Below are 27,530 nucleotides of genomic sequence, written 5' to 3' on the forward strand. Positions count from 1 at the left end.
TAAATGTTCAGAAATGTAAAGCTGCGTACATAAAAAAAAAAGTTGCATTCGATGACTATAATGTCAGTGAATGACAGTTCGAATCGCCCAACTCGTACAAATACCTGAGTGTAACAATTTGTAGGGATATGAAGTAGAATGAACAGATAGGATCTGCAGTCGTGGGTAAAGAAGGTTGTAGATTATTGGGAAAATGCAGTCAGTCTACAAAGGAGATTTCTTACACATCACTCATGTGACCCATTCTGGAATATTGCTCAAGTGTGTGGGACGTGAACCAAATGGGGCTAACAGGGGGTATTGAACCTATACAGAGAAGGGCAGCACAAATGGTCATTGGTTTGTTTGGTCCATAGGAGAGTGTCACAGAGATGCAGAAAAAGTAAGCTGACAGGCTCGTGAAGATAAACTTAAACTATCCCAAGAAAGCCTATGTATAATGTTTCAAGAACTGGCCTTAAATGATGATACTAGGAATATACTACAAGCCTGAATGTATCGCTCACGTAGGGATCATGAGGACAAGATTAGATTAATTACAGGACAAATAGAGGCATTGAACAATCATACTTCTTACACTCAATATGTGAATGGAAAGCGAAGAAACTCTTAATAACTGGTGCAATAGGATATACCTTCTGCCTTGCAATTCAGTGTTTGCAGCATGTGGACGTAGATGTAGACAAATGTCAGGTTTATTTCAGTGTCTTTTTATCTGTTAATACATGAAGTAGAATAGTGTTGTATCTACCCACAATGAATGTGTTCAGTTGTAATTTCCTTAAAAAAGTAAAATAAAAAACAAGCAAAATTAATTTTAAATAGGCATAATCTGTATCACTTCAGGCAGGGAGTTACCTTCATAGTCTCGGATGTTATTGAATTTAGTATACGTTAAAATTCAGGAGTAAATAAAAAAAACACATATCTTTTTGTTATCTCCAAAAAAAATCCTGCCCCGAGATACAGGCCTCCAAAGATGACACTGTGAACACAATTTTGGAGATGCAAATTTTGAAAACAATTGTAAAATGCTGTATCTCTGTAACAGTTCTAGATATTTTGTTAGAGTTTCTTTAGTTGATAGATAATTGTTTTACGGTTACAATGGCATCCTCCATTTGGATATATCTGTCAAAGTTCTTTTACAGTCGCCTTTTGAATTTTTTTAATAATTCACAGAATTTTTTTTTTTCAAAAATGCCGATCCAGAAAATGTAGATTTTTTTTCTGTTGATTAATACCCTGTAGTACTATATTATTTGTAAAGGAGAGCTTCCACTTTTAAGTTCTTCACTGAAGTTGACTTCACCGAAATTGTTTCTTATTAATTTCATTGTTACAATGTTTATTTCTATTGTCTTTGTCCTGTTTGTTCATTGCAGGTTTCTGTATTGTAGTTGTTCAGTGCTAACTTGTTTACAAAAAAGCTTCTATGAAATCTGAGAACGTGCAGTGAGTTCTGTGTTTTCATGAGGAATTTGCCAGTTGACACAGTTGCAGTGTGTATTGAGAAAAGGACTGTTTGAAATGTATTCTGACTGGGGCCACAGGAGAGTGAATTGTGCTGACTCTTTTCATTAAAAAACAGACTTTGTTCAGTTTGGGAATAAGTGTTCTCATTTGAAGACTCTGTTTCAAAGTGAAGATGTTTCCAGTGAGGACTTTTAGTGTTCTAAATGTTCTGACAGATAACAAAACGAGAGTAGCTGAACAAGGTGAAGCCTCCCATGGTGCAGATGATGCAGATTTTGCATCAATAGAAGAAAAATGAAAATACCCTGAATCAGTCAAGTATAGAGATAGGTGTTAGTCCTGTTAAGAAACCATGGTCAGTGAAGTCGAGTCATAAGCTCTATGGATCAAGAAAGCGCAGAGAAATTACTAAAGCTGTGGGTGAATACACTACAGCAAAACTGACCACACTCTTCAAAGTAGGAATTCCATCTTTAGAAGAAAATGAACCAAAACACTCTTGCACCTCTTTCCAGGAATGTTTCACAAATATCAATTCAGTTTCCAGAATGAGATTCAGTTGTTGAATATTGTGCATCCTACAGTGAAAAAGTACAAGTTTCAACTATTATTCCAGAGACATTTTCAGAGAAAACAATTTGAACCACATTCCATCAGTATCAGAGTACATGGTAGACAAATCAAGGAATGTGAGGTCTGTGAGGTCTGTGTTTGGAAGACTAGAGAACTTAGTGTGGTAGCTTTGAAGAACGTACTGGAGCACATGACATATGACACCTTGGTTGTGTGTGTGAAGTCATTAGTGGTCTGTGACATAAAGCGAGAGACGTGTTTGTTCCAAGAATGCGGTGACTGCCTTTACAGACAGTTGGCCTGGAAGACATAGCAGATAACTCTGAAGAAATTACATATGCGATGTGGGAGGAAAATAAACTAATTAAGAAAACTGTTGCATTTGACAGTTTCATTGATGAACTTGGTAAATGGTCAGTGAAAGCAGCAATAAACCAGAATCTGAAGAAATTGCAACAATACATTGCAGAAGTGAATGGGTGTGTACACAGGCTGAAGAACTATGTTTAGTACTTCACTGTGATTTTGCTGAGAACTGGGCTGTAATTATCCCACAAGGGTATCATTGGAGCAATGACCAGGTTTCAATTTTTACAGGAGTGACATATTTTCAAAACAAGACCACAGTGTTGCAGTTATAAGTGATGACACAGGACATGACTCAGGACATGCTTTGCTAGTAAATTCTTTAACTGCAAACAGAGTCAGAGAAGATCATCAATATTTCTGATGGTGCTCCTAGTCATTTTAAAAAGAATTACCAGCTGTTTGAATTGAGTAAGTTGGTTGTGCCAACTGACTGGGTATACAGTGCTACTGGTCACCCGACTGTGATGGTGCAGGAGACCTGCTGAAGCACCATGCTACAAAACATAATCTTTCCAGACCAAATACAGTTGTAATTCAGAATGCTGAGGATTTTATGAGAATCTTGAAATCTTACACATCCACAGCCCCCATTCTTTTGTCCAAAGAGGAAATCGAAGAATTCTGTGAGCAGAAAAAAGAACAATGGTCCAAACAAACTGCTCCTGTAAAAGGAATTCAGAAGACACATGTTTGGAGTCAAAGTGATGGGCGAACTCATGTTGCATGCACTTTGAAGGGCAAGAAAGAAGAAATTTCATTCATTTGGCCAACACCTCAGAAACAGCAGGATAATATTCTCATTCACAACCTGAGAATGGGGATGTTTGTGGTGTGTGTATGACTGTGACTGGTGGATTACAGAAATTATAAACAGTTATGAGTTAAATGGAGTTGTAGTGAACTTAATGCTACCACATGGATCAGCTGCTGGATTTATGTTTCCAGCTAAAGGATAGCAACAATGCCATCAGTGCTCACATCCTGTTCACAAGGTTTTGAAGATTGTAAGTGCTCCAGTTCCTATTGGTTCAAAAGGAAGACATCACTCTATATCAAAGGAAGATATTGAAGCAGTAAAACACATTTTTAGTTCATTGACTGGCTACTTTCAGTACAAAACAGAGTGCACAGAAGTTGCATAAACTGAAACCTTTAAGTCTTTGGACCTTTCACATACATTTTGGAACCATTTAAAATGCTTGAAAAATGGGTCTCTTACTCTTCATTCAAAACTAAAATTATGTTAAATAAGGGTAGGTTTTGATTTTTATGAGCCTGTTATGTGATAATGTGGTAAATAAAACAGATTTTATGTATGGAAAAAATTTCAGTTCTTTATAAAACCTCTTCAACCTAAAAATGGAAGCTCTCCTTTTCAGGGAATGTAGAAAGAACTGTGTGGTACTAATCAACAGAAAAAATCATAACTTTATGGATCGGCATTTTTGAAGAAAATTTTTTTTCCATAAATATAAAAAAGTTCAGAACGCTATAGCAAAAGAGCTTTGACATATAGGTCCAAATGGAGGATTTCTTTGTAACCATAAAGAAATTATCTTTCAAATTTAAAAAAAAAACTACAACAAAATGTCTTGGACTGTTCTAGAGATACAGTTTTTACAATTTTTTTCCAAAATTCACATCTTCAAAATGGTAAGCACAGTGTCATCTTTGGAGGACTGTATCTCAGAGCAGAAATTTTTTTGGAGAAAACAAAAAAAGACTTGTGCCTTACATAGTCCTTCACTTTAACACATGCTAAATTCAATAACATCCGAGACTATGAAGGTAAGATTTTTTCCTAGCCTGCCTGAATTGATGTGGACTATGCCTATAATTGTTTGTAATAGATTTTTTTTTTGTGTGTGTTAGCTTGATACCCACAGTTTTGCCCTTGCATATCATCTCCCTCCCCCCTCCCCCTTCTCTGTCCATCCTCTCCACTCTCATTGCCCATCAGCTCCTCCCCCTTTCTCTGTCCAGTTCCTCCTCCTCCTCTCTCTGTCCATCTCCTCCCTCTCTCCCTGTCTATATTCTACTCACCCCTCTTTCCGTCCATCTCCTTCTGCTCCCTCTCTGGCTACATGCTCCTCCTTCTCCCTCTCTCTCTCTCTCTCTCTCTCTGTTTGTATCTTCCCATTCCCTCTCTCAGTCCATCTGCTCCTCCCTCTCTCTTTGTCAATTTTCTCTCTCCTCTCTCTCTCTGTCCATTTCATCCCCCCTCTTTGTTCATATCATCCTCAACCTCTTTCTAATGATTTCCTCCACCCTCTCTGTCTGTCCATCTCCTTGTCCCTAGCTGTCTCTGTTCTGTTTATCTTCAGAGCTGCAGCATTCTATCGGTTACATTATTGACAGAGAGCAGTGGGCTGCCATTAAGTTTTCCAGTCTCAGAGTAGACACACAACTCGCAAACCATTTTCTCAACTGACCTCATGTGATGATCTCCTGGCCTAGAGAATGACACAGAACTTCTCCACTCATAACTTTATATGAACTTCTTTCTGACATTATTCAGTGCCACACAGCAAGTCTTCTTACTGACATTGTTCAGTGTGACACAACAAATAACAGTAACAACAAATACAGTAACAACTCCTGCAACAGTGAGTATGACAACAAACAAACTCAGAGGGAGCAACAATCACACAGTAGACTATCTCGAGTTCAAACACAGTGCAAGCGGGAAGTGTCGGAGTGGTCGCATGAAGGCTTTGCAACTTCGGGTGGTTAATGCGGCCACAGATATTGTGAGATTGGTGAAATGCTGTCCAGGCCTCAGGTGTGGGCTCTCTCTTCTACTTCCATTATAAATGCCAATTCTAAAGTAATTTTGAACAGGTTGTAGATGTTAGGCATTACAACCTCCACCCCAACCCACACCTGCCCCCTTACAGACTGACTAAAAAGTGAGGTGATATTGCTTTGCCATCCAATTCTGAGCTATGTTTAAAATTTCATCTCTAGCTCATTGGGAAGGTAGTTTAAAATCAATTGCAAAATATGTGCTGGACAGGCAGCCAGACAGACCAGAAAGTGAGTTCAAAAGGATGCAGAATCTAATAAGAGTAAGAGAATACAGACAATAAAAAAGAAGAGGAAACAGAAGGAAGGATGTGGAAGATAATGGAGAAGAGCAAAGAGGGGATACAATATTGCAAATTACAACAAGCTGGGCGATTTAGGTTAAGTGATGGAGAGTCATTTCTGGTGCTTAGTTTTAGAAGTACATATCCAAATAACATTGCAACTTCACATGTGCTATTGGGGTTTTATTTTCTCATAAAAGGTAACCAATCACAATGTGCCACTTAGTTTATAGAGAAAAAAAAAATAAATAAAAAAAAGGAAGGCTGCTGCGTAACAACCAGTGTGCAAGCACACAGTCATTTAATAAATTTAGTAGTTTGTCTGCAAATGTAGTGGTCTGGTTGTGTGCTGTTGCATTGTGCCCCCAAGAAATTCTTCAAATAATAGTAACATGGCTAAGGAACAACCAGTGAATATTAAACTGAAATAAATATGAATTATTAAATAAGGTTAATTAGGACTAGTCCATTAGGACACGGATGTGCTCTGACATCAGAATTACATTCAATGTTAATGTTATTTTTAATTCAAGAAAACAAGTTATCTGAAATGGTGGTCTTACAATGATGATAGTGTACCCAAGAATGAAATATGATTTTGAAATGCTAGTGCAAGCATGGGATACACAGGCAGTGTTTACTTCTGTTCTAAAGCCATTGTCCTGTGTACTGATTCGTTAATGTAAGCAAATTCCCCCACATCTAACCAGTTCACTGAAGTTGATTGAATAACTGATTCTCGAATAAAGTTCAGTATAACTGTTCACACTAAAACACCATGACAATGCATCACCAGAATTACAAACTGTTGCATTGAAATAACTAAGTTCAACTATGTGCTCACCACATTGCATAAGCAGCTCATAGACTGTGCAAGCTTTTACCCAGACCAAGGACATACTGGAAAACACCTTAACATAGTCTGCTTGCTTCGCCCTCAGCTCTGCCACATGACGACAATTTGAAATTATGTACAGATTTAAAACATATTTCATACTAAACAAACAAGATATATTTTGTAATTCATTTGCATTCCATCAATTAAACAAATATATAGAGCTGAGTTATGTTTTTTAGATAACTATTTTACCATAGGGAGGCTAGACTCTCTTCTGTAATATTTTGGACTAGTCATGTGGATAGCCTCTGCCTGAGGCTGGGTTCCCCCCCCTCCCCCCCTTTTCCCAATTAGGTGACAAGAACTGCCTCTAAATTTCACATTCCAAATTTGTAGTTTCTCTGAGCATCTAAACAACAAGATTCTTGTTCAAGGAGGATTTTAGCAGCCTATTTACCTCTCAGTTGTGAACTTAGCCTTCCTCCAATGAAACCCCATGTCAGAATCCTTCTACGCCCTGTCCATAGATCTGTCTCTTAAACCCAAAGGAAATGGTAGCCCCCTCAATGCTCCAGCATTTGTTCCTCTCAGTTCTTGATGAATTTCGCAGAGTGAACATTATATGTTGACAGCTCTGTGGTTGAAGGCAAAACTGGATATCCTTACTCACATAACAGGCATCTTGAACAACACTCACTATTAACGATGTTATTTCTTATCGTGGCAGAAGCCATGGCTATAATCTATGCCCCCTGGGGTACATAAACATCTGTTTTACTAGGATTTTCCTAACATGTTGTAACTCTTTGAACAGTCTCCTAGTCATAAATCATGGCCATCCACAAAACACAGTAGTTGTTACCATCCACAACCTTCTTTCAGATCTCCATAAATGTGGGAAAGCAACCTGATTGGCCCCAGGGGCCTCAGACTAAAGCTGACTGGCATGCAGACCTCTCCCTATGCCTGTCCACTTTCTATTCTTTTAGATTTCTTAAATGTTGTAATCTATGATGTTATTGTATTTCATTTTGCTGTTTGACTGAGTACCTGTTTTATCAGAAATTGGCTCCAGGGGTCACCCAGCTTCATCCAAAGAGAGACAGCCTAACCCAGACTTCTCAGCTATTTCTTACACTTGTACATCTCTTGTTATTTTAGTACAAGGGTTTTATTTTATGTATTCCTGCCATTTTATGACTACCATTCTGTTTCACCCAATGTTGTATTCTGAAGTTTTGTGGCTGGTAAGGACACATCAAATGCAAATAATTATAAGTATTCCGATTTCTAGGGAAACCCTCACAAGCTTCCTCACAACATATAGGTCCACCTCTATCAGTGGGTTTAATCCTGTCAAAGTATTGCGTGGGCGCATGCCATGTACTTTCTTTGACTTGTTATACCCAACCCAGCAAACCCACCACTCAGTCGCTGAGCCTTGTTGTTATGCAAGGTCCATGTATCAACCAAAACTCTGGGGGACCCAAATTGTTTTCATTGGCTATACAGGGTAACAAATGTTTGGAATTACGATCATGAGCAGCTGAATTTCCAACTGTGGGAGTCCACAACGCTGCCCCTCTTGGACCACTTGAGCCCATAAAAGCAACCACTGTTATGATGAACTTCTCTGTGAGACTGGCTATCACCGTTGTTACAAGATCTACCTATGTCTTGGCTGACAAAAGGGGTTCCTCAGTGAACACCAGTGTGTGTCGATGGAATTGCAACTCGTGAGCTAATTGTGGTTCCTACCAAGAAAATGATTCCTTCTACAAATTGAAAATGGAGTGAAGGTCAAACATAAAGACAGTGAGCTATCCGTGGAGGCAGAACTGTTACTGCTCTCAGAGCTCTACCACTGGCACTCACTTCCTGCAGTCAGGCCCAAACAGCTGGTTCTATAACCTGTGGCCCCAGTACAATACTTGAAACAGACAATCACAGCATAGACATATTGTGGGACACTTTGTTAAGGATTGCGACATTTCTCTCTCTCCTTCCGTTGGTGGCCATGCCAGTTGCCAGTTTCAGCCTACATGTCCGTTAGGGGAGGGGAGTGGGGCATGTTAATATACCAAAATAATGCAGATCTTTCATTTAGCCCAAGTATCAATACTCATGGGCAGTCAGAGATACTGTCGCTGTACAGGCAGCAAATCGTCACATGGCACTGTGAAGGGTGGGAGATGTGCAAGGTCAGCATGTCCCCTGGTATGATACCGCAAATAAATGCTATGAGAGGCAGAATTGCATTCACTCTTTCATGTTACAAGAAGCTACAGTTATCATGCCATGTGGATAGCTAGAGTCTGACCTTGCTTGTTTCGTGTTCTTGATTTGGGATTACTCTGTGTACAGATTTATCACTCTATGACAGTTTTTGTGTTTCAGCATGTGAAATTACTGACCATTTAGAATTGTCAGTTTGTTCAACCATTCTCTACATCACTGTCTGTTTGAATTACTGTGAACCTTATTTCTACCTGCTCCTGAATATTATAGAAAAATTTGTCCGTTGTGACCAAGCCCACTGATTGTAATCTTACAGTGTTGAACATCTTCACCTATTTAACAACTTTACATCATATTTGCCTATCTTGAGAGTCTGGTATCAGTCTTTGCACCATGTATGGATCATCTGCAAGTGTTCCTAAATTTCAAACCAGTTTTCTAATTGAGCAATCTTCTTGTTTGCAGTCCACAGCTCCTAGTCTGGGAGCTAGCGTTGCTGCCTCTGGGTCCTGGGTTCGTTTCCTGGCCGGGTTGGGGATTTTTCTCTTTCTGGGGGCTGGGTGTTTGTGTTGTCCTCATCGTTTCATCATCATCATCATTATTTGTGAGAGTGTATACCGATGCCTCTTCTTTAGTCTTCTTCTTATTTATTGTTTATCCTTGCTTCTTGAGATCTCTTGTGAAGAGACACAATACAACACATTCAGCAGTGGCATGGGACAATCAATGAAGTTACACAAAGTTAGTAATTTAACTTTTGAAATCACCGGTTTATTGGCATTTCTGGAAATAAAATCACTCTCTTACTCTCATGCGGTCAGCAAATTTCGTGTAACAGTTTGTCTGTCTAATGGGACTTATTACGTCGCAAATCATCCTAATGAATTAATTAATCTGCATTACAGTGTTGCTAAGCAATGTGATCAACAAGGTGTTATGTGTCTCAATTAAAACAGAACCTCAATATTTTGAATAAACTTCTGGTTCATTTTTTGTCAAAATCAGCACTTGTCTCAAAATTAATTTCCTACTTCATACATTAAGTCCAAGTGCATTTGCAACTATTGTACGCGATTCACTGGACTGCTCGATCATGCACTAGCGCGTAACGTATTTCAAATCGAGCGCACAGGTTTCACTTTTCCCTAATGGGCTAAACGACTCTTTTGTAATAACATGATGTGTCTATGTCACGTAAAGTCTAAATGAAACTGGATTTGTTTCCATTCGGGTCAAAATCACAAAAAATAAAATTCACCACGCAGTTCAGCGAACTGTACATGCGCACTTTTAGCACTCTAAGTGATAACTCATCTCAGAATAAAAGCCGCACATATTAATTCATTTTTTTTCATACACATAAAATTCAAAACACCTTTACATTAAACAGATAAATTATGGCGTGCAATTACTAATTAACATTTCCCATTCTGAATAAACTTCAAAAAATTGTGTTTCATAATCAATAAAATTTTATCACCTGAAAGAAACTATTAGTTTGCTAAAACAGATTCAGATTACAGTTAACTGTGTCTAGGCGATGACGTCCCGAATCGATATTTGCTTGGAATGAACAAAATACCTGTACTGAAAAATACTGTCCATTGAGTACTTTACTGACTTTTATAACAAATTTGGTACCCCTTGCATCACTACAAGTGACTGGATTGGATTGTGAAAAGAAAATGGATGGTGCAAAAATTGGGACTTTTTACAGGCGCTGATGACTGTGCAGTTGAGCGCCCCACACACCAAACATCATCATCATCATCACCACCATCATCCCCTTGTTAGCAAATGCATCCTCTGCCAGTAGCCTCTGAGAGCTACTGAAGTAATTAGTAAGATCATTTGTATTTGTAGCAAACATTGTGTTTTTGTCACTCTTCCTTGGGAAAAGCCAGATGTTGCTTTAATGCTGATGACATCATTCCATTGAAAATGACATATCACATACTTATTGTTCAGTCTATGCCATGTATATTTATGTTTTTGGACTTCACAAATGATTGGTTTCTGCCATTCACAGCATTGGATAATATTGCCATTCACCACTTGTTCACAATATTACTAGGCGGAAGGTGCAGGAAGCTACTCTGTGAGCTTGTGTACCAGATGGTCTATGTTGAGATAATTTCGTGGTGGCTAATGGCAAAAACTAGTCATTTGTAGTGAATGAAAAATAAAAGTATTCACAGTTTTCAGTAAAAAACTGCAACAGAAACTCTAAAAATGAACATTACACCTTTTCAAACTTTATCTTCTTTTGACTAATCACATATCTTGTCAGATGGTGTGTAAGCAGCAGTTATCTGGCCATGTGGATAGGCAGAGTCTGACCTTACATGTTTATTGTTCTTGATTTGGGATTACTCAGTCAAGCTCTAGCTCCCAGATGATATACGTTTACAGAGTGGCAAGTTAAGTGTTTATCTTTTTCTGTGTTTTCCTCGCAGTATAGTAATTACATTTTGTGCATGTTTTTCTGTTTAAGAGGTTCTATCTCGTGTTTTTGCTAGAGTGATTTCATCCAGTCTTACTGCTATAGTTGCATACTGAACAGCCAGTTAAGAGGTGTAAATTCATTGTCTGTAGTGTAGTAGTTGCTCATTTTTTGTTTTGTTTTGAAGGCAACTATCCATTTGTTTAGTAAGCCAGCCAGTCAGGCTCCAGCTTGTGGCTGATATACATTTATAGAGCAGCAATTTTAAATTTTGTACAACATTTATTAAATTTCATGCTTGTTTTCTGTTTAAGGGGTTCAAGTTTGCATTTTTGTAATGGTGATTTAATTCAATCTGTAGCACAATAATTGCTCACTAAACAGCTATTTACATAGCTCATTAACACAAAATTGTCCATTGATGACACATCAGGAGGGTAGCAAGTTGCATATCTAGGATTCTGTCTGTTTTTATAGGTTACTTCTTCAGTTAGTTGTGCAAGGATGGTTAGGGTGTGTGCATGCTGTGTGCGGATGCAGGAGGGGCTGGCTGCAGTTTGTAAACAGCTGAATGCATTATTGGTTTGGTCAGTCACCTTCAGGCTGCAGCCTCGAGTGTAGTAGTGGAGGAAATTCTGGTGCATCACATGGGACACCTCAGGTGTTGCTTGTTTTGCCCATGAGGTCTGCTCCTCAGGCACCTTTTAATCTACCCGATGCAGCGGATCTGCCCTCACAGCAGTGAGTGGGAGGTGGTAACACATTTGCGTCACTCGAGGCAGAGGGCCAATGTGGAGACTGTCTGCCTAGCTTCGCTTATTTACTTTGAGAGTGGACAGGTGGTCACTCCTTCAGTAGGCACATCGGGGGAGAAGTTTACTATTTATTGGGAACTGCAATGTTAGGTGCATTGTGGAGTCCCTTAGGCAGATAGCATTCAGGGCTGGAAAGAAAGCCAATTGGCACTTGGTAAGTCTGCCAAGAGGCCTCATCCGAGACGTGGATGCGGCCTTGTAAGCAGCTGTCGAGTATGCTGGTGCAGTTGTCTGCAGCTTATGGCTCATGTCGACACCAATGATGCCTGTTCTGTGGGTTCTGATGCCATCCTCAGTTCATACAAGCGGCTCCAGAGGTGGTGAAGACTGCTGGCCTCATGCATGGGATGCAACCAGAGCTTGCAATTTGCAGCATTGTTCACAGAGTTGATTGGGATCCTGTGGTTTGGAGCCGAGCAGAGGTCTCATCCAAGGCTTTGTTGACTCTGTGATGGGCTTGACTGCAGATTTCTAGATTTGTGTTTTCGTGTGGTGATTTGTAGGACTCCCTTCAATAGGTCAGGGGTGCACCACACAAAGGAAGCAGCTACTTGGATAGTAGAGTACTTGTGGAGTGCGTACGAGGTTTTTCTAGGCTAGACGGTAGTTCAAGGTGTTCTGATGAACACTCGCCAGTTGATATGCGGCGTTCAGAGTAAAGGCACTTCAGCTTTCAAAATTTTATCAGTAAACTGTCAAAGTATCTGTGGTAAAGTTCCCTGAATTTACTGTCCTCCAGGAAGGTTCTCATGCTCAAATTATTCTTGGCCCCAAGAACTGGCTGAAACCCAAAGTCGAGAGAGCTGACGTATTTATCAAGTTGTTGAGTGTATATAGGAAAGACAGATTAGAGTCTATAGGAGGGGAGTGTTCATTGCAGTTGACAAAAATATTGTCTTTATTGAAGTAAAAATTGAATGTGACAGTGAATTAACTGATCGTGTATAACAAGTGTAGGTGAAACCAAGTTAATTGTTGGTTTGTTTCTATTAGCCACCTAATTCCACTGTGACAGTTCTACAGTCATTCAAAGAAAGTCTACGGTCAATGGTCAATAGTGTGGAAATACCCATGTCATGAAACACTAGTTGGAGGGGACTTTAACCTACCGAGTATAAACTGGGATGTCTGTGGATTCATTGCGGGCGAGAACCGACAGACAATGATGTGCATTACTTTTGAACACAATTTTTGAAAACTGTCTTGAGCAGCTATCTCGTAAACCCGCACACAATAGAAATATCTTAGATCTTGTAGCTACAAATAGGCTGGACCTTATTGACAATGTCAGTGTAGAAACAGGGATTAGCAATCATGATGTTGTTATAGCAACTATGATTATGAAAGTTAAAAAAAAAATCAGGCAAAAAGGCTAGGAGAGTGTTTCTGCTAGATAGAGCAGATAAGCAGTTGTTAGCATCTCACTAAGACAGTGCATTGACATCACTAGGTTCCAATAAGATGGATATAGAGGAATTATGGGCAAAGTTTAAGCAAATTGTAAATCGTAGTCTGGAGATTTATGTGTCTTGTAAGTGGACAAAGGATGTAAAATACCCACCATGGTTTAATAATGAAAATTGGAAGATGCTGAGGAAGCAGGGGGTGTTTGAAAATGAATGCACAAATGATGACAAGCAAAGGTTCTTAGAGATTCGTGTATCTGTGAAAAGACCTATGTGTGAACCATACGACGACGACCACCATCACACCTTAGCAAAAGATCTGACAGAGAACCCAAGAAAATTCTGGTCCTACATAAAAAACACTAAGTGGGTCTAAGGCATCAGGTAAGTCCCTTATTGAACAGTCTGGACTGGCAGTTGAAGATAGCAAAATGGAACCTGAAATTTTAAATTTCCCATTCAAGAAATCATTCACAAAGGAGAATCGTACAAACATAAGCAAAACGGAAGCTGAAGTTTTAAATTTCATGTTCAAGAAATCATTCACACAGGAGAATCGTACAAACATATCATTATTGGACCATTGGACAGACTCTCATATTGATGACATAGTAATAAGCAGCTATGGTGTACAGAAACAGCTTGAAAGCAAATAAATCTCGAAGTCCGTATGGAATCCCAGTTCAATTTTACTAAGGGTACTCTGTGGCATTGGCCCTTAGGTAGCTTGCATTTATTGTGAATCTCTCACCTGGCACAGAGTCTCAAGCAACTGGAAAAAAGTACAGGTGACTACAGTATATAATAAGGGTAAGAGAACAGATCTGCAAAATTGCAGACCAGTGTCCCAAACTTTGACTTGCTGCAGAATCCTTGATCGTATTCTCGGTTCAAATGTAATAAACTTTCTTGAGGCTGAGAAGCTTATGTCCACAAATCAGCATGGTTTCAGAAAGCATCACTGGTGCGAAGCTCAACTTGCCCTTTTGTCACATGATATTCTTAGAACTATGGGTGAAGGGGAACCGGCAGATTCCGTATTTCTAGATGTTCAGAAAGCATTTGACATGGTGCTCCATTGCAGGCTGTTAACAAAGATACAAGCATGTGGAATAAGTTCACAGATATGTGAGTGGCTCAAAGACTTCTTAAGTAATAGAACCCAGTATGTTGTCCTCAATGGCAAGTGTTCATCAGAGATAAGAGTATCGCCAGAAGTGCCCCAGGGAAGTGTGATAGGACCGCTGATGAAATGATTTGGTGGACAGAGTGGGCAGCAATCTGTGGTTGTTTGCTGATGTTGCTGTGGTGTATGGTGAGATATTGAAGTTGAGTGACTGTAGAAAGATGCAAGATGACTTAAACAAAATTTCTAGTTGGTGTGATTGGTGGCAGCTAGCTTTAAATGTAGGAAACTGTAAGTTAATGTGGATGAGTAGAAAGAACAAACCTGTAATGTCGGTTACTAGTGTCTTGCTTGACACAGTCAAGTTGTTTAAATATTTGGGTGTAACATTGCAGACCAATATGAAATGGGAACAAGCATGTGAAAACTGTGGTAGCGGAGGCGAATGGTCAACTTTAGTTTTTTGAGAGAATTTTAGGAAAGAGTGGTTCGCCTGTATGGGAAACCACATGTAGGACACTAGTGTGACCTATTCTTGAGTACTGCACAAGTGTTTGGGATCCTTACCAGTTTAGATTGAAGGAAGACATTGAAGCTGTTCATGGATGGGCTGCTAGATTCGTTAGCAGTAGGTTGGAGCAAAATGTAAGTGTTATGGAGATGCTTTTGGAACTCAAATGGGAATCCCTGGAGGGAAGACTATGTTCTTTTCAATAAACACTATTAAGAAAATTTAGAGAACTGGCATTTGAAGCTGATTGCCAAACAATTCTATTGCCACCAACATTCATTGTGAAGACAAAATTTGAGAAATTAGGGCTCATATGGATGCATATAGACAGGTGTTTTTCCATTGCACTATTTGCGAGTGGAACAGGAAAGGAAATGACAAGTAGTGGTACAGGGTACTGTGTGCCACACACTGTATGGTGGCTTGCGGAGTATCGATGTAGACGTAGAAGCAAGCATTTTCTTTACCAGCCAAAGGTGTGGAACCTTATTTAATGCTGTCTGGAAAATGAATGACATGGCATGAAGTATTGGAGGCTTAGTGGTCACATGAACAAAGACTGTGAGCTTGAGTTACACAAGAGTGATGGTTATAGAATCTGTGTTGGTTCTTGTCTTCAAAATGTAATTCATGAACAGCGTTAAAGCCCCAGTTTCATGTTCCATAATTCTACAGTAAACTTGAATAAGTGCTCAATAGTTCTGTACATTGCCCTCTTTTACCTTCTTAAAAATCTGGGACAACCTGTCCATTTCTCCATTTGGATGCATTCCCCCATTCCTCCAGAGCCCCACAGCCACAGTACATTGTTGATAGAAGAGGGGGTGGTCTGTGCACAGGATTAACGGTATAATCTGACAGATACCCTGAGATATTCAGTGACTTTCATCTGTTAAGTGATTTTATTAAATGATTTTTTAAAATGGTGTATTAATGTAATTTACTTTATGATACTATTTTTGATGAATATGAAATAAGATTTTAGAAATATTGATCTAAGTACTTCATTATCTCACTGAAAAATGAAAGAGTATCTGCATTTTTATTTCAGTGTCATCCTCATAGCAGCAGCACATGGTGCAAGTGAAGATCTCTTACAGAAATTGCTTTCCCTGGTGCACAGTACAATGATTTTTACAGTTGGCGCAGAGGAGATAAAGTCACTACGTAATATTGAAAGACTGAAGAAGGACCTGAGGGTATGCATGATGCTTATCACATTTTTATTGAGAAGTAGTCTTACTTCACAGCCTTTCACAGAGGTAGAGTTCTAAATACCTCCCATTGTGTCCCTAGGTAAAGAACATCATATCAAGAAGCTTGCCTCTCCCCCCTCTCTGCACAGAGAAGTTTTGCTACCCACCTAACTTTTGCAATAAGCTTATCCTATGCGCTACTTTTAATATGTGAATGGATGCCACCCTAATTTCTGTACATTCTTTACAGTTGTTAATTTTCATTATTTGAAGCTAAAAGAATCTTTAACAGTATCCTTTAATGCCAAGAAAATTTGATTTAAAGTGTGAAGCACAGTTCAAGTTACAGATTTTTCGTCCATGCTAGAATAGTGTAGCAAATATTTGGCCTGGACTAAACCCACTGTCATGCCAGCATCCATTGGTTAAGCACAATCGCTTTGTCATCCTCCTCCTACTCTTCTTCCTACTCTTACTTCTGTAGCCGTTGGTTAAGTGACAGACCTATGAACTGGACTTTATATATTCCTCTATGTTTATAATGAACTATTTTTGTAGACCTTTTAATGATATTAGTAATTACTTTTAAATTAATAACTAGGAAAAAACCGCATTAAAAGTGTGAATTAAGTGATTAATTCATTCACACACAAACAAGAGAAACAGTGGGATTCCACTCCCACAGTGCAAAGAAAATGCTATTATAATAACTATTTATGCCTGTCATTTATCAGAGTAATGTAAATAAGTACTGTTTGTAGAGGAATAGATCTGCCCAGGGTCAAATAAGATAAAATATCATAAACTTATTTTTTTTAAAAAAATCATTGTCTTATCCATACATAATATATTGCTTGAATTAACCTAACACAACACAACAGCATAAAAAATTTAAAATTTTTCACAAAATTGACCTTTATCATTATAGGAAGCAATGAATACAAGAAGAAATTGTCAAAAACTAAACAATCAACTATTTTAAGGTGGTGGTTTCACTTTTGAATATAATTTTAAATTTTTTTCACAAAAATAATCCTTATTATCGTAGTAAGCAACAAATATAAGGAGAAATTGGCAAAAAGTAAACAATCAGTTGTTTTAAAGAGGTGGTTTCACTTTATAACTGCTGGGACATACAGTTTTCTACCATCCATCATTTCATGACAGATATTTTAAAGCTGTTACACATTTTTCCTTGCCACAGTTTCACATCACTAAACTTCCATGGACTCATAATGCCTAAAACAGATTATAGTTGTAAGTGACAAGCAAAAGTAGGCTTAAAATTCAATAAATTTATATCAAAAGTACATAATGCTGCAGTGGTTTTGTTTTATGAAAGCATCTCTGTGTTGAACCCCTCTGTGATCACACTTTGTTGCTTGGGATCACATTCAAATTTCATTGAATGATTTTGAATGGTACCTGGTTGTTCCACTCTGTATAAAAAAGCAAAAATTGTGGTTGCACTGCACCCCAAAGGGGTCAGGTCATGTTCAGTGTTGTTGGAGCTCCACAATGTCCTTAGAGTAAGGTTTAATCATCCAGCGGGTGTCAGCAGTACCGAATGTGGCCGAACATTGTCCTGTTGCTTATCACTCTGCGAGCTGTCGTTTTTGACAGCAAAATGTGTGGAAATCAATGCCCCAAGGGAAGAGGTGTTTTCATTGACGCTCTATATGCCACCTCATGAGGGCTTTTTGTGTTGGTTCTGAGTGGCGGTGTGCCAGGAATGTTTTTCCTGGATCACCCATAAGGAAACCGCTTGATTTTGATGCTGGGTGTCATGATTATGACCTCCATCACAGAGTTATCATAAGAAGATGTGAGATATGGGTGAGAGTGTGACAACCTGTATGTTGTATGACACATCTACGATGTCATTGGGTAGAATTGTGGTGAAATTTGATGCCAATGTGACATCATTAACTCACCTTACATCTCACATGCACTTATGTTCTGTGGCCTGTTTCCTGCATGTGTCACCACCTTGCTGTTTGATGTGTTAACAAGCCTGAGGGTTATGCCACAGGGCTCCATGCCTTTGCACCGTTACAGAGAAAGGCTGTAGGCATCTTTAAGCCAAATGTCAAACTTATGCATCACAGTGGGAGACAATTACAGGGTTTCAAAAAAGTGATACTTTGTAGGCATAGTGTATTACAATTTTATTATTGTACTCGATTCACAAAATACTACTACCACCACCACCACCACCACCACCACCACCACCACTGCTACTACTACTATTAATAATAATAAGTAATTTTAATGACCTGCTCCGTTGCAGAAATTTTTTTGCCTGACATTCCAGTAAAGCTGCTGCAGTTTCAAAGACTCTGTATGAAAATTTCAGTTGTTGGGTAACCATGCAATTTACTGTCATGACAGACCATCAAGTGTAAATTATGATTACTTTTACAGCTATATCCCTACTCTCAAACCACTGTGAAGTGCGTGACAGGGGGTACATCCCATTTTACAGTTATTAGAGCTTTGCCCCATTCGATTCAAGTCTGGAGCCCAGGAAAAATGATTGCGTAAACACCTCTGTGCATACTGTGATTAGTCTCACCTTGTCTTTGCAATCCATTGGGATTGATGCATGGGGGGTTGTATTATATTCCTACAGTCATCTCTTGAAGTTGGTCCTAGGAATTTTCTAAGTAGGCTTTCACTGCATAGCTGGGTCTGTATTCAAGCATCTGCCAGTTCAGTTCTTTCATCATCTTATGACACTCTTCCATGGAGCTGACAGACCAGTGGCCAATTGTGCTATCGGTCTTTGTATCCACTCAATATCCACTATTAATCCTGTTTGGTATGGATCCCACACACTTGAGCAGTATTCTAGATGTGTACCAAAAGTGATTTGTATGCAATCTCCTTTGTAGGTAGATTGCATTTCCCTAGGACTGTATCAGTGAACTGCAGTCGCCTGCCTTACATGCCACTGACATTGTGTTATCACTCCATTCCATTTCTCAACAATTTGTAAACTCAGACATTGTCTGAGTTAACCAATTCCAACTGTGACTTATTGGTATTGTAACCAGAAGATAATACATTGTACTATTTTCTGAACAATTTTAAATTTGGATCATTTCATCCAAGTTGCTAATCTTTGTACTACTTTGAAAACTTATCAAGATCAGAATGAATATTTGTGCAGCTTTTATCAAATGATATATCATTATAGATAATTACATTCTCTGCATCTAAGGTTCCTGTTAATATTGTCTGAAAGGTCATTAATAAACACTCAGCATGAACTGAGAGTCCCAATGCACATTCCTGGGGCACATCTGAAGCTACTTCTACATTTGTCAATGACTATCAATCCAAGACAACATGCTATGTCCTGCACACCAAAAGATACTCAGTTTAGTCTCTAATCAGTCAGAGACAAGGGTGTTTCCAGGAGTTCCGCAGGGAAGTTGTAATAAGATCACTATTATTCTCTATCTCCAAAAATGATCTGATGGCAGGATGAGCAGCAATCTGCAACTATTTGCTGATGATGTTATGGTGTTCGAGAAGTGTCATTGTTTAGTGACTTGTAGGAAGATAAGAGATGACTTGGACAAAATTTCTATTTGGTGAATGAATGGCAACTAGCTATAAATGTAGAAAAATGTAAGTTAATGCAGATGAATGGAAAAGCATCCCGTAATGTTTTAATACAGAATTAGAAGTGTGCTGAGTGTGGTTAATCTGTAAAGAAGATCACAAGTAGAATAATAGCACGATCCATTCTTGAGGATTGCACAAATGTTTGGTATCCATACCAGGTTAATTGAAGGAAGACATTGAAGCAGTCTAGAGTCAGGCTGCTAGATTTGTTACTGGTAGGTTATACAAAGTGAGGCTGCGAAGTAGGTTCTAGCAATGCACAAGTTTTACGGAGATACTTTGGGAAATCAAATCGGAATCCCTGGAGGGAAGGTGTTTTTTTTTTTGTGGAACACTATTGAGAACTGGTATTTGAAGCTGACTGCGGAATGATTCTACTGCTGCCAATGTACATTTTGCGTAAAGATCAAAAAGGTAATATAAGAGAAATTAGGGCTCATAATAGACACATATAGAGAGTTGTTTCTTCATCACTCTGTTTGCGAGTGGAACAAGAAAGGGAATGAATGTTAGTGTACAAGGTACCCTCTACCGTGCACCATGTAGTGGCTTGCAGAGTACGTCTGTGAATGAATGTGTACCACATACGATGGTACTTTTGATAATAAATGTATATGTCTATATCTACATTTACATCTACACCTACACCTACATCCATTCTCTGCAGACAACTGTGAAGTGCATAGCAGAGGGCAGTTTCCATCACACCAGATATATCTTTGTCCCATTCCATTCATGTATGGAACTAGACACCTCATTATGTTTGAACTCAGAATATGTTCTAAGATTTTACAAGAGATGGATGTCAATGATAGTGCATGGTAGTTTTGTGATCACTTCTGCTGCGCTTCTCCTAAATGGATGTGATTTGTGCTTTCTTTCAATTGCTGTGTGCAGTTACTTTGTTCAAGAGATCATTGATGTATTATGGTTAAAACACAGACTAACTCAGCTGCAAATTTGGTATAGATAGGGATTTCATGAAGCCATGGAGCTTTGTCAAGTTTTAACAATTTCAGCTGCATCGCAATACCCCTGACACTAATATCTATTTCGCTCAGCTTTGCAATGGCACAAGAATCAAATTAGGGGATTACCCATGGATCTTTCAGTGTAAAAGAACAATTGAAAAATGAGTTAATCATTTCTGCTTTTACTTTGCTACACTCAGTTTCAGTTTTCTATCTCGTTTGTGGGTGTCTGGACAACTTTGGTGCACTAACAGCTTTAACACATCTACAGAATTTCTTCAAGTTTTTTGGAAAATATTTCGATAATATTCTGCTATGGCTTCACATACTGTCCTCTTAACAGCCAAATGGGTTTTACTCAGCATCTCTCTATCTATAGTCCTATGCTTTGCTTTAGTTCACAGTAGTCTCTGTTTTTTTAGAAGTTTCTTCACTGTGACTATATGCCATAGAAGGATCCTCCCACCATGAACAGTTGTAGTAGGAACATATCCATCCAGTGCCTGGGCAACTATTATTTTAAACTTGGACCATAGTTCCTTTACAAGCTTCTGTCCAGGGCTAAATGTTTGAAGTTCCTTGTTGAGAAATGACACTATTGTGTCTTTATCTAGTCTGCTGAAAATATAAATCTGTTTGTTTTAGTTGCACTTCTTACTTTGGTAGTCATTGTATCTACAACTGCCTCATGGTCACTGATGCCAGTTTCATTGTGGACAGTCTCAAATATGTCAGGTCTTGTGTGTTTCCATTAGTTCCAATATATTTCCTCCATGAGTGGGATTCTGAACTATCTGTTCTTGGTAGTTTTCAGAGAAGGTATCCAACAATGTTTCACAAGATGTCTTTGTCACACCCACCACTAACAAAACTGTAATTATCCCAGTTGATTGTTGGTGAATTACAGTGGGACTGGGGAACTTACACATTAATGAACTGAGATTTTGTCTCAAGTTTACAATGACATCAGTAGATGAGTCTGATTGTCGATAGAAGAATCCAATTATAATTTTATGATCACCCTAAATACTGAGTTTTGCCCAAACAGTCTTGAATGTATCTGCAGTTTTGAGTCTCATGTGACAAATACATTGCATCCATTTGGCATTAGTATTTCCTTTCATTATACACTTAAATTTTATCCCAAGATCTCACTGCTGTCAGTGTCAGGTTATAACCAGGCTTCTGTACCTAGTATTGTGTGAACTTCACTGCTTTTTAGGAGTGTTTCAAACTTGACACTTTGTTGCAAATGCTTTTTCAATTAACCACAAGGATTTTAATACTCTTTCTTGTGTGTGTGTGGGGGGGGGGGGGGGGCATTTCTTCGAATGTTACTTGGTGACTTCTGTATCTCCTACAGCTATCATTATCTGGACTGAACAGTGTGTCGCCTAATCCAAAAATCACCTGTGTAAGTCCCTCACTCTTTCAGCTACCTGGATAGCAATTTCTGATGATGTGTAGTGCACACCTGACTTATTTAGGGGTGCCCTGTCCACTCGACTACTCGACTCAGAACCAGGGGACCGTGACTTGTTTTGGGGACAGTGCTGGAGACTGCGAGCTTCATTGAAACTCCATGGGCAAGGCTGTCATTCTCAACCTTCTCTACGTCACTGGAATGATCAAAGTATCACCTAGGAGCCTAGACAACAGACACCATCAATCCCAATGTGTGCCCTGTTCCAACAATGGCTGCCAGAATAGCCTCTGCATCATATTCAACAATGTTCCCAGGGGCATACACTGAGTGTACATGGGGTCCCTTCTCAAACCACCTTGCCATTTCCCAAAGGATACCATCATTAGCCACGTGTTTGAACTGCTGACAATTAATAGACCCCTACTCTTTTGCATTTGCCATCCCTTGACATGAGACACAGCACTTTCTCAGTAGTTGAAGTGAGTCTCACTGGGTTAGTTTCTATGGAACACAACACTTAAACTTGTTGGTTAGAGGGATGGGTGTAACATCCTGAACCCTCCCTGGTCCCTCTCTCCACTGTACAGGATACCTGAACCTACCACTGTCATGACACAATCAAGTGGAAGAGTAGAGAGATTCTGTACTTCCTGTAGCAGAGACAGTATCCACAGGAGACGATAGTACTTGAGGTATGTTTGACATCCCTGGTACATGACTCTCAGTAGCCCTCCCCATCGCAGCAGCTTTCAACTCCATGAGGCTAGACATGATGATTTCCTGCAGTCTTCGAACAGCAACTAAATCATCCTGTATCTGAGAACAGCATATGCAGTAGGGCTGAATTGAATTGGCAGTTTGTAGGTTAGAGAAATGTGCCATTCCTCACTGGACATGGGCTGCTGGAATCACTGGAATCACATGGTGAACCATTAGTGGAATATCCCTGTTTACAGTAATCCTTCATTTATTTTGATATAGAGCTAGGATTCCAACAGGTGGAAAGCTGTTGCCCCTCAGTAACATAGTTGACTGCAGATGCACTGCATGCTGATTTCAGCAACTGCTGGTCTGGGAAACAGCAAGTGTTAATGGAAACAGGCATTGGTGTCAGTGAAGCTGCCACCAATGTGTGTCAAGTGCAATTCCTGGCAGCCTGGCTATCTTATGGTTGCTGTGTACCACGCTGGGAAGGATGGTGTTTAAACTGTAGTGCCCAGTATGACCAGAGTCGAAATGTATGCCCACACTGGGTGATGATCAGCACCAGTGAGGGCCCAAATAAATCATTGAACAGCAACAGAGAGAGACTAGGCAGCCCCTAGCCCAGGCTTGAACATTTGACATAATAGGGAGGTAGTCACTGGCTGAAGATAGTCGCACAGCAGGTGACCCAGCAGTACAAAGGTGCCAAGTTGTCTGCATACGGTCCCCTGTTCAGACAGATGCCTGCAGCTGGTTTAGTTGAAGTCCTTGGAAAGTGACTGGATACTTCATCTGGAATGCAGTGGTCTTCAACTCGATGTTAAGAACTGATGAAGATGGTTGTGTTCGGCATCATGTACACACCCCCATACAGAGAGTTTAGTTGAGCATCTGAGAACATCTGAGAGTGAGGGTCTGATTTGGGTGGGGGAATACTATTTATGAGTGCCTGCTGGCCTGGACTTCTCTGTCAGCAGCAGCCCTACCCTGGATGCTGCTTGTCTATATTGGTGATGACTTTATTTGTTCTGATTTTCTTGTTTAGTCAGTTCCTGCAGGAGCCTGGCTGGAGGTGTAATATTGCCCAACTTCATCCTTCAGATGTGCTGGCTAGCTTCTTTCACTTCATCAGCTTGCTGAATAAGCACTGTTTCATTCTGAATATGCTTTCTTGTGAAATGGTATCTAGACTTCACGCTGACACTTGCTTCCCTCTGTGTGACATTGTTTTGCTGAGCTTCACAGGAGCAGATCATTTAGCCAATGGAGTCATTATACAACACTCCACTGCCCTTGAAGAAATCTGGTCACCAGATTGTGAACTGTTTACATCTCTGGACAACAAATACTCATATTGTAACAAATAAAAATACAATGTTTTCCAGTGCCCCATTCTCTAATTCTTAGCATGATCCACATGGTTCATTAGCTGTTTCTTAATCTAAACATTATAAAATATTGTTAGCCCCGTCTGTTGACAACTGTGCACTGGCAACTCGATACCACTTTTTCCACTTGAAGTAGACACAAATTACACAAAGCAGGATCATAACCATAGTAGTACCAGAAAGTGAGATACTAATTGTCATAATCCTGTATCACTGCTCAGTTTTGTACTGCCGAATATGCTGGAACATTTGCTCAGCAATAATACGACCTTTCTGCGTGGCTATCAATTCAACCAGCAAAAGGAGGTGGTCTGGTTTTAGAGTATTACTTAAGTCGGTTGTGTTCTGAGTCCGCAACACATCAAATGGTTTTCTCAGCCAGCACAAAGAGCACTCTGTCAGATTCAGTATAAGTGTTCTCTGTCATAGTGCCACCTGGGAGAAAGTAATCCATATCACTGCCCCTCCCCCTTCTGCAAGGCTAGAAGTACATGGTTGTTGTTGTTGTTGTTGTTGTTGTGGTCTTCAGTCCTGAGACTGGTTTGATGCAGCTCTCCATGCTACTCTATCCTGTGCAAGCTTCTTCATCTCCCAGTACCTACTGCAACCTACATCCTTCTGAATCTGCTTAGTGTATTCATCTCTTGGTCTCCCCCTACGATTTTTACCCTCCACGCTGCCTTCCAATACTAAATTGGTGATCCCTTGATGCCTCAGAACATGTCCTACAAACCGATCCCTTCTTCTGGTCAAGTTGTGCCACAAACTTCTCTTCTCCCCAATCCTATTCAATACTTCCTCATTAGTTATGTGATCTACCCTTCTAATCTTCAGCATTCTTCTGTAGCACCACATTTCAAAAGCTTCTATTCTCTTCTTGTCCAAACTATTTACCGTCCATGTTTCACTTCCATACATGGCTACACTCCATACAAATACTTTCAGAAATGACTTCCTGACACTTAAATCTATACTCGATGTTAACAAATTTCTCTTCTTCAGAAACGCTTTCCTTGCCATTGCCAGTCTACATTTTATATCCTCTCTACTTCGACCATCATCAGTTATTTTGCTCTCCAAATACATGGTTAATCATTACAAAGTGTATCCCTTTACATTATAATGCCCCTATTCCAGTTATACATAATACTGTCTACCACTCCCATTACAAGAATTAGTAACAATGAATGTAAAATTAATTACAGTATACTAACAAATTGTAACTACTCATTTAAATCAGGACACTGGTATAGCCATAACATGCTTTATCACGAATCTATTCTATGTGCTTTGCAACACTCTATACACACTGGCACGACTTGAGTGTGTAGGGCACCTCACGTGATTACTGTATGCTGGCTTGTGTCTCCTTGCTTATCTATTTAGCTTTTGCTTTCATGCTAGGTAAACACACTGACATTTGTGGTAACATGTTGCAATGAATTAGAAGATTACCTAGATGTGTATCATGCTCTGAGATGCAATTCATCAAGGGAAAAATATGCATATCACTGATTTTTAAGCCCTGTGAGTGGTAATGTTTCGGATTCCCACCAGTGTTATAATGTTGACCATCTGTTAATAAACTATGTTTTTGATTCCTCAGACTGGACTGCCTCAGTTGTGCTAGTGCTGAGTTTTGAGTATATTGCACTAACAGTGAGTATAGGACAGGCTTTAAAGTGTGACTACTCACATGGGTGGAGCCATATGAACCTGAGTTACTGTTCATCAGTCATGTCATCGAGGTCCTTCTTTTCAACATCAGTACACCCAAATGTAGGAACCAAGAATTCACTCACGAACATGTAATTGGTATTCACCCTTAACTTGTTTTTAATAGTACCTTGATCCATGCCATTTATGTTCTATATCACTTTCTTACTTCCTCCTTTTTTCTACTGACATTTTTTTGGAATGTGTGTATGTGGATGTATCATTACTAACCAAACAGAAAACACTTTTGAGTCTTAGTCTACATCATCCTATTTTATGTTTGTGGAAGATTTTGATCCGGTTCAGTTCTACCAGATCCTTCAAAGTTTCTTAGATGTTGGATAAAAATCAGTTAATTTGGTTTCTAATTTGATTTTCTCTTTTAAATGTCTTCCTTTTTTTCATTTTTCAGGATAAAATCTGAACCCTTATAGGATCACTATATTGTCCATCCATCTGTCTCTCTTCTCTCTGACTGACAAGAAGCCTTTTTCCCAGGAAAGGGTGGGTGCATCAAGATCAAATTTGTCATATGTGAAGGACAACAGGTCCTTGGCAGTGTGGAACATTTAAGCTTCTAAGTCAATGCAGTCAAAAGATATCACCACTTATGTATTTTGATACTCTCAGTCTCGTTTATAGGGAATGTCTTATTGATGTAGAACAACAAAATTTGTCAAGAAGCAAGGTTTCACTGTATAAGTAAAGGAAAAAAATCAAAATCTGTTATCCTGTAATTGTATTACATAAAAAGTATATTTTTTGCTATTAGAACTTACATAGCATTTGTCATCTGTCAAAAGTGTGATAGAAAAATATTACTGCATGCAAACATAAAATGTAAATTGTAGTCATATTCTAGTAAGTAAATAAAAATATTTTATTGAATCTTCTCTTTCTACATACATAAACTGAAGTTACCTGGTTGCTTCATTTCATCTGTCTGGATCAGTCTCAGGAACAACTGTAGAGATTTTGATCGGATATGGAATTCCCAGGACTGATCTCTTGCCAGTATTGACATCAATAATAGACTAAAATTGCCGAGATTCTCGATTTCAGGTTGTGTGTGTGCGTGTGTGTGTGTGTGTGTGTGTGTGAGAGAGAGAGAGAGAGAGAGAGAGAGAGAGAGAGAGAGAGAGTATTTTTGTGTGTGTATCAAAGTGTGTTATAAAAATGTTATATTTAAAATGGTACAGAAAATTTTGGTAGGTATTTGACCAAAATGTATACAGTGTATGAAGGGCTGCTCCTAGAATTTAAAGAATTTATCCTTGCACTGGATGTTAAGAACTGCTTCCATTTCTGTATGTATCATTTGGAGACTATTATGACCCTTTTTTAAGTTACTGTGTATGGAAAAAGAAAATAGGGAGGAGATTTCTTTTTATTGTTGTTATTTTTTAAAGCTCCTGTGAATGGAACAAAAAAGTTGGGAAGAGATAATTCTGATACTGAAGAAATGTCACTGAATGCAGTAACTGTAAAAACTGATTTCTGGTAAAAGTTAGCCAGTTACTCAAAATTTATCCATATTGCTCAGTTCCATCATATGTTTGAAGTTAATGCTTATACAAAAAGTAAACCTTTTTTATGGCTAGTGTTTGAATT

General features: G+C 39.1%; 1 protein-coding gene across 1 annotated transcript in view; it reads left to right on the top strand.

The window, feature by feature from the left end:
- Positions 1-27,530, top strand: part of LOC126174945 (protein fuzzy) — a 149,170-nt gene that overhangs the window by 24,876 nt on the left and 96,764 nt on the right. Inside the window, exon 3 of the mRNA XM_049921402.1 lies at positions 15,936-16,083. Coding sequence (XP_049777359.1) covers positions 15,936-16,083 — 148 coding nt within the window. The remainder of the gene's footprint in view (positions 1-15,935; positions 16,084-27,530) is intronic.

The sequence above is a fragment of the Schistocerca cancellata genome, chromosome 3 (genome assembly GCF_023864275.1).
Source record: "Schistocerca cancellata isolate TAMUIC-IGC-003103 chromosome 3, iqSchCanc2.1, whole genome shotgun sequence".
In the NCBI taxonomy this organism is placed as follows: domain Eukaryota; kingdom Metazoa; phylum Arthropoda; class Insecta; order Orthoptera; family Acrididae; genus Schistocerca; species Schistocerca cancellata.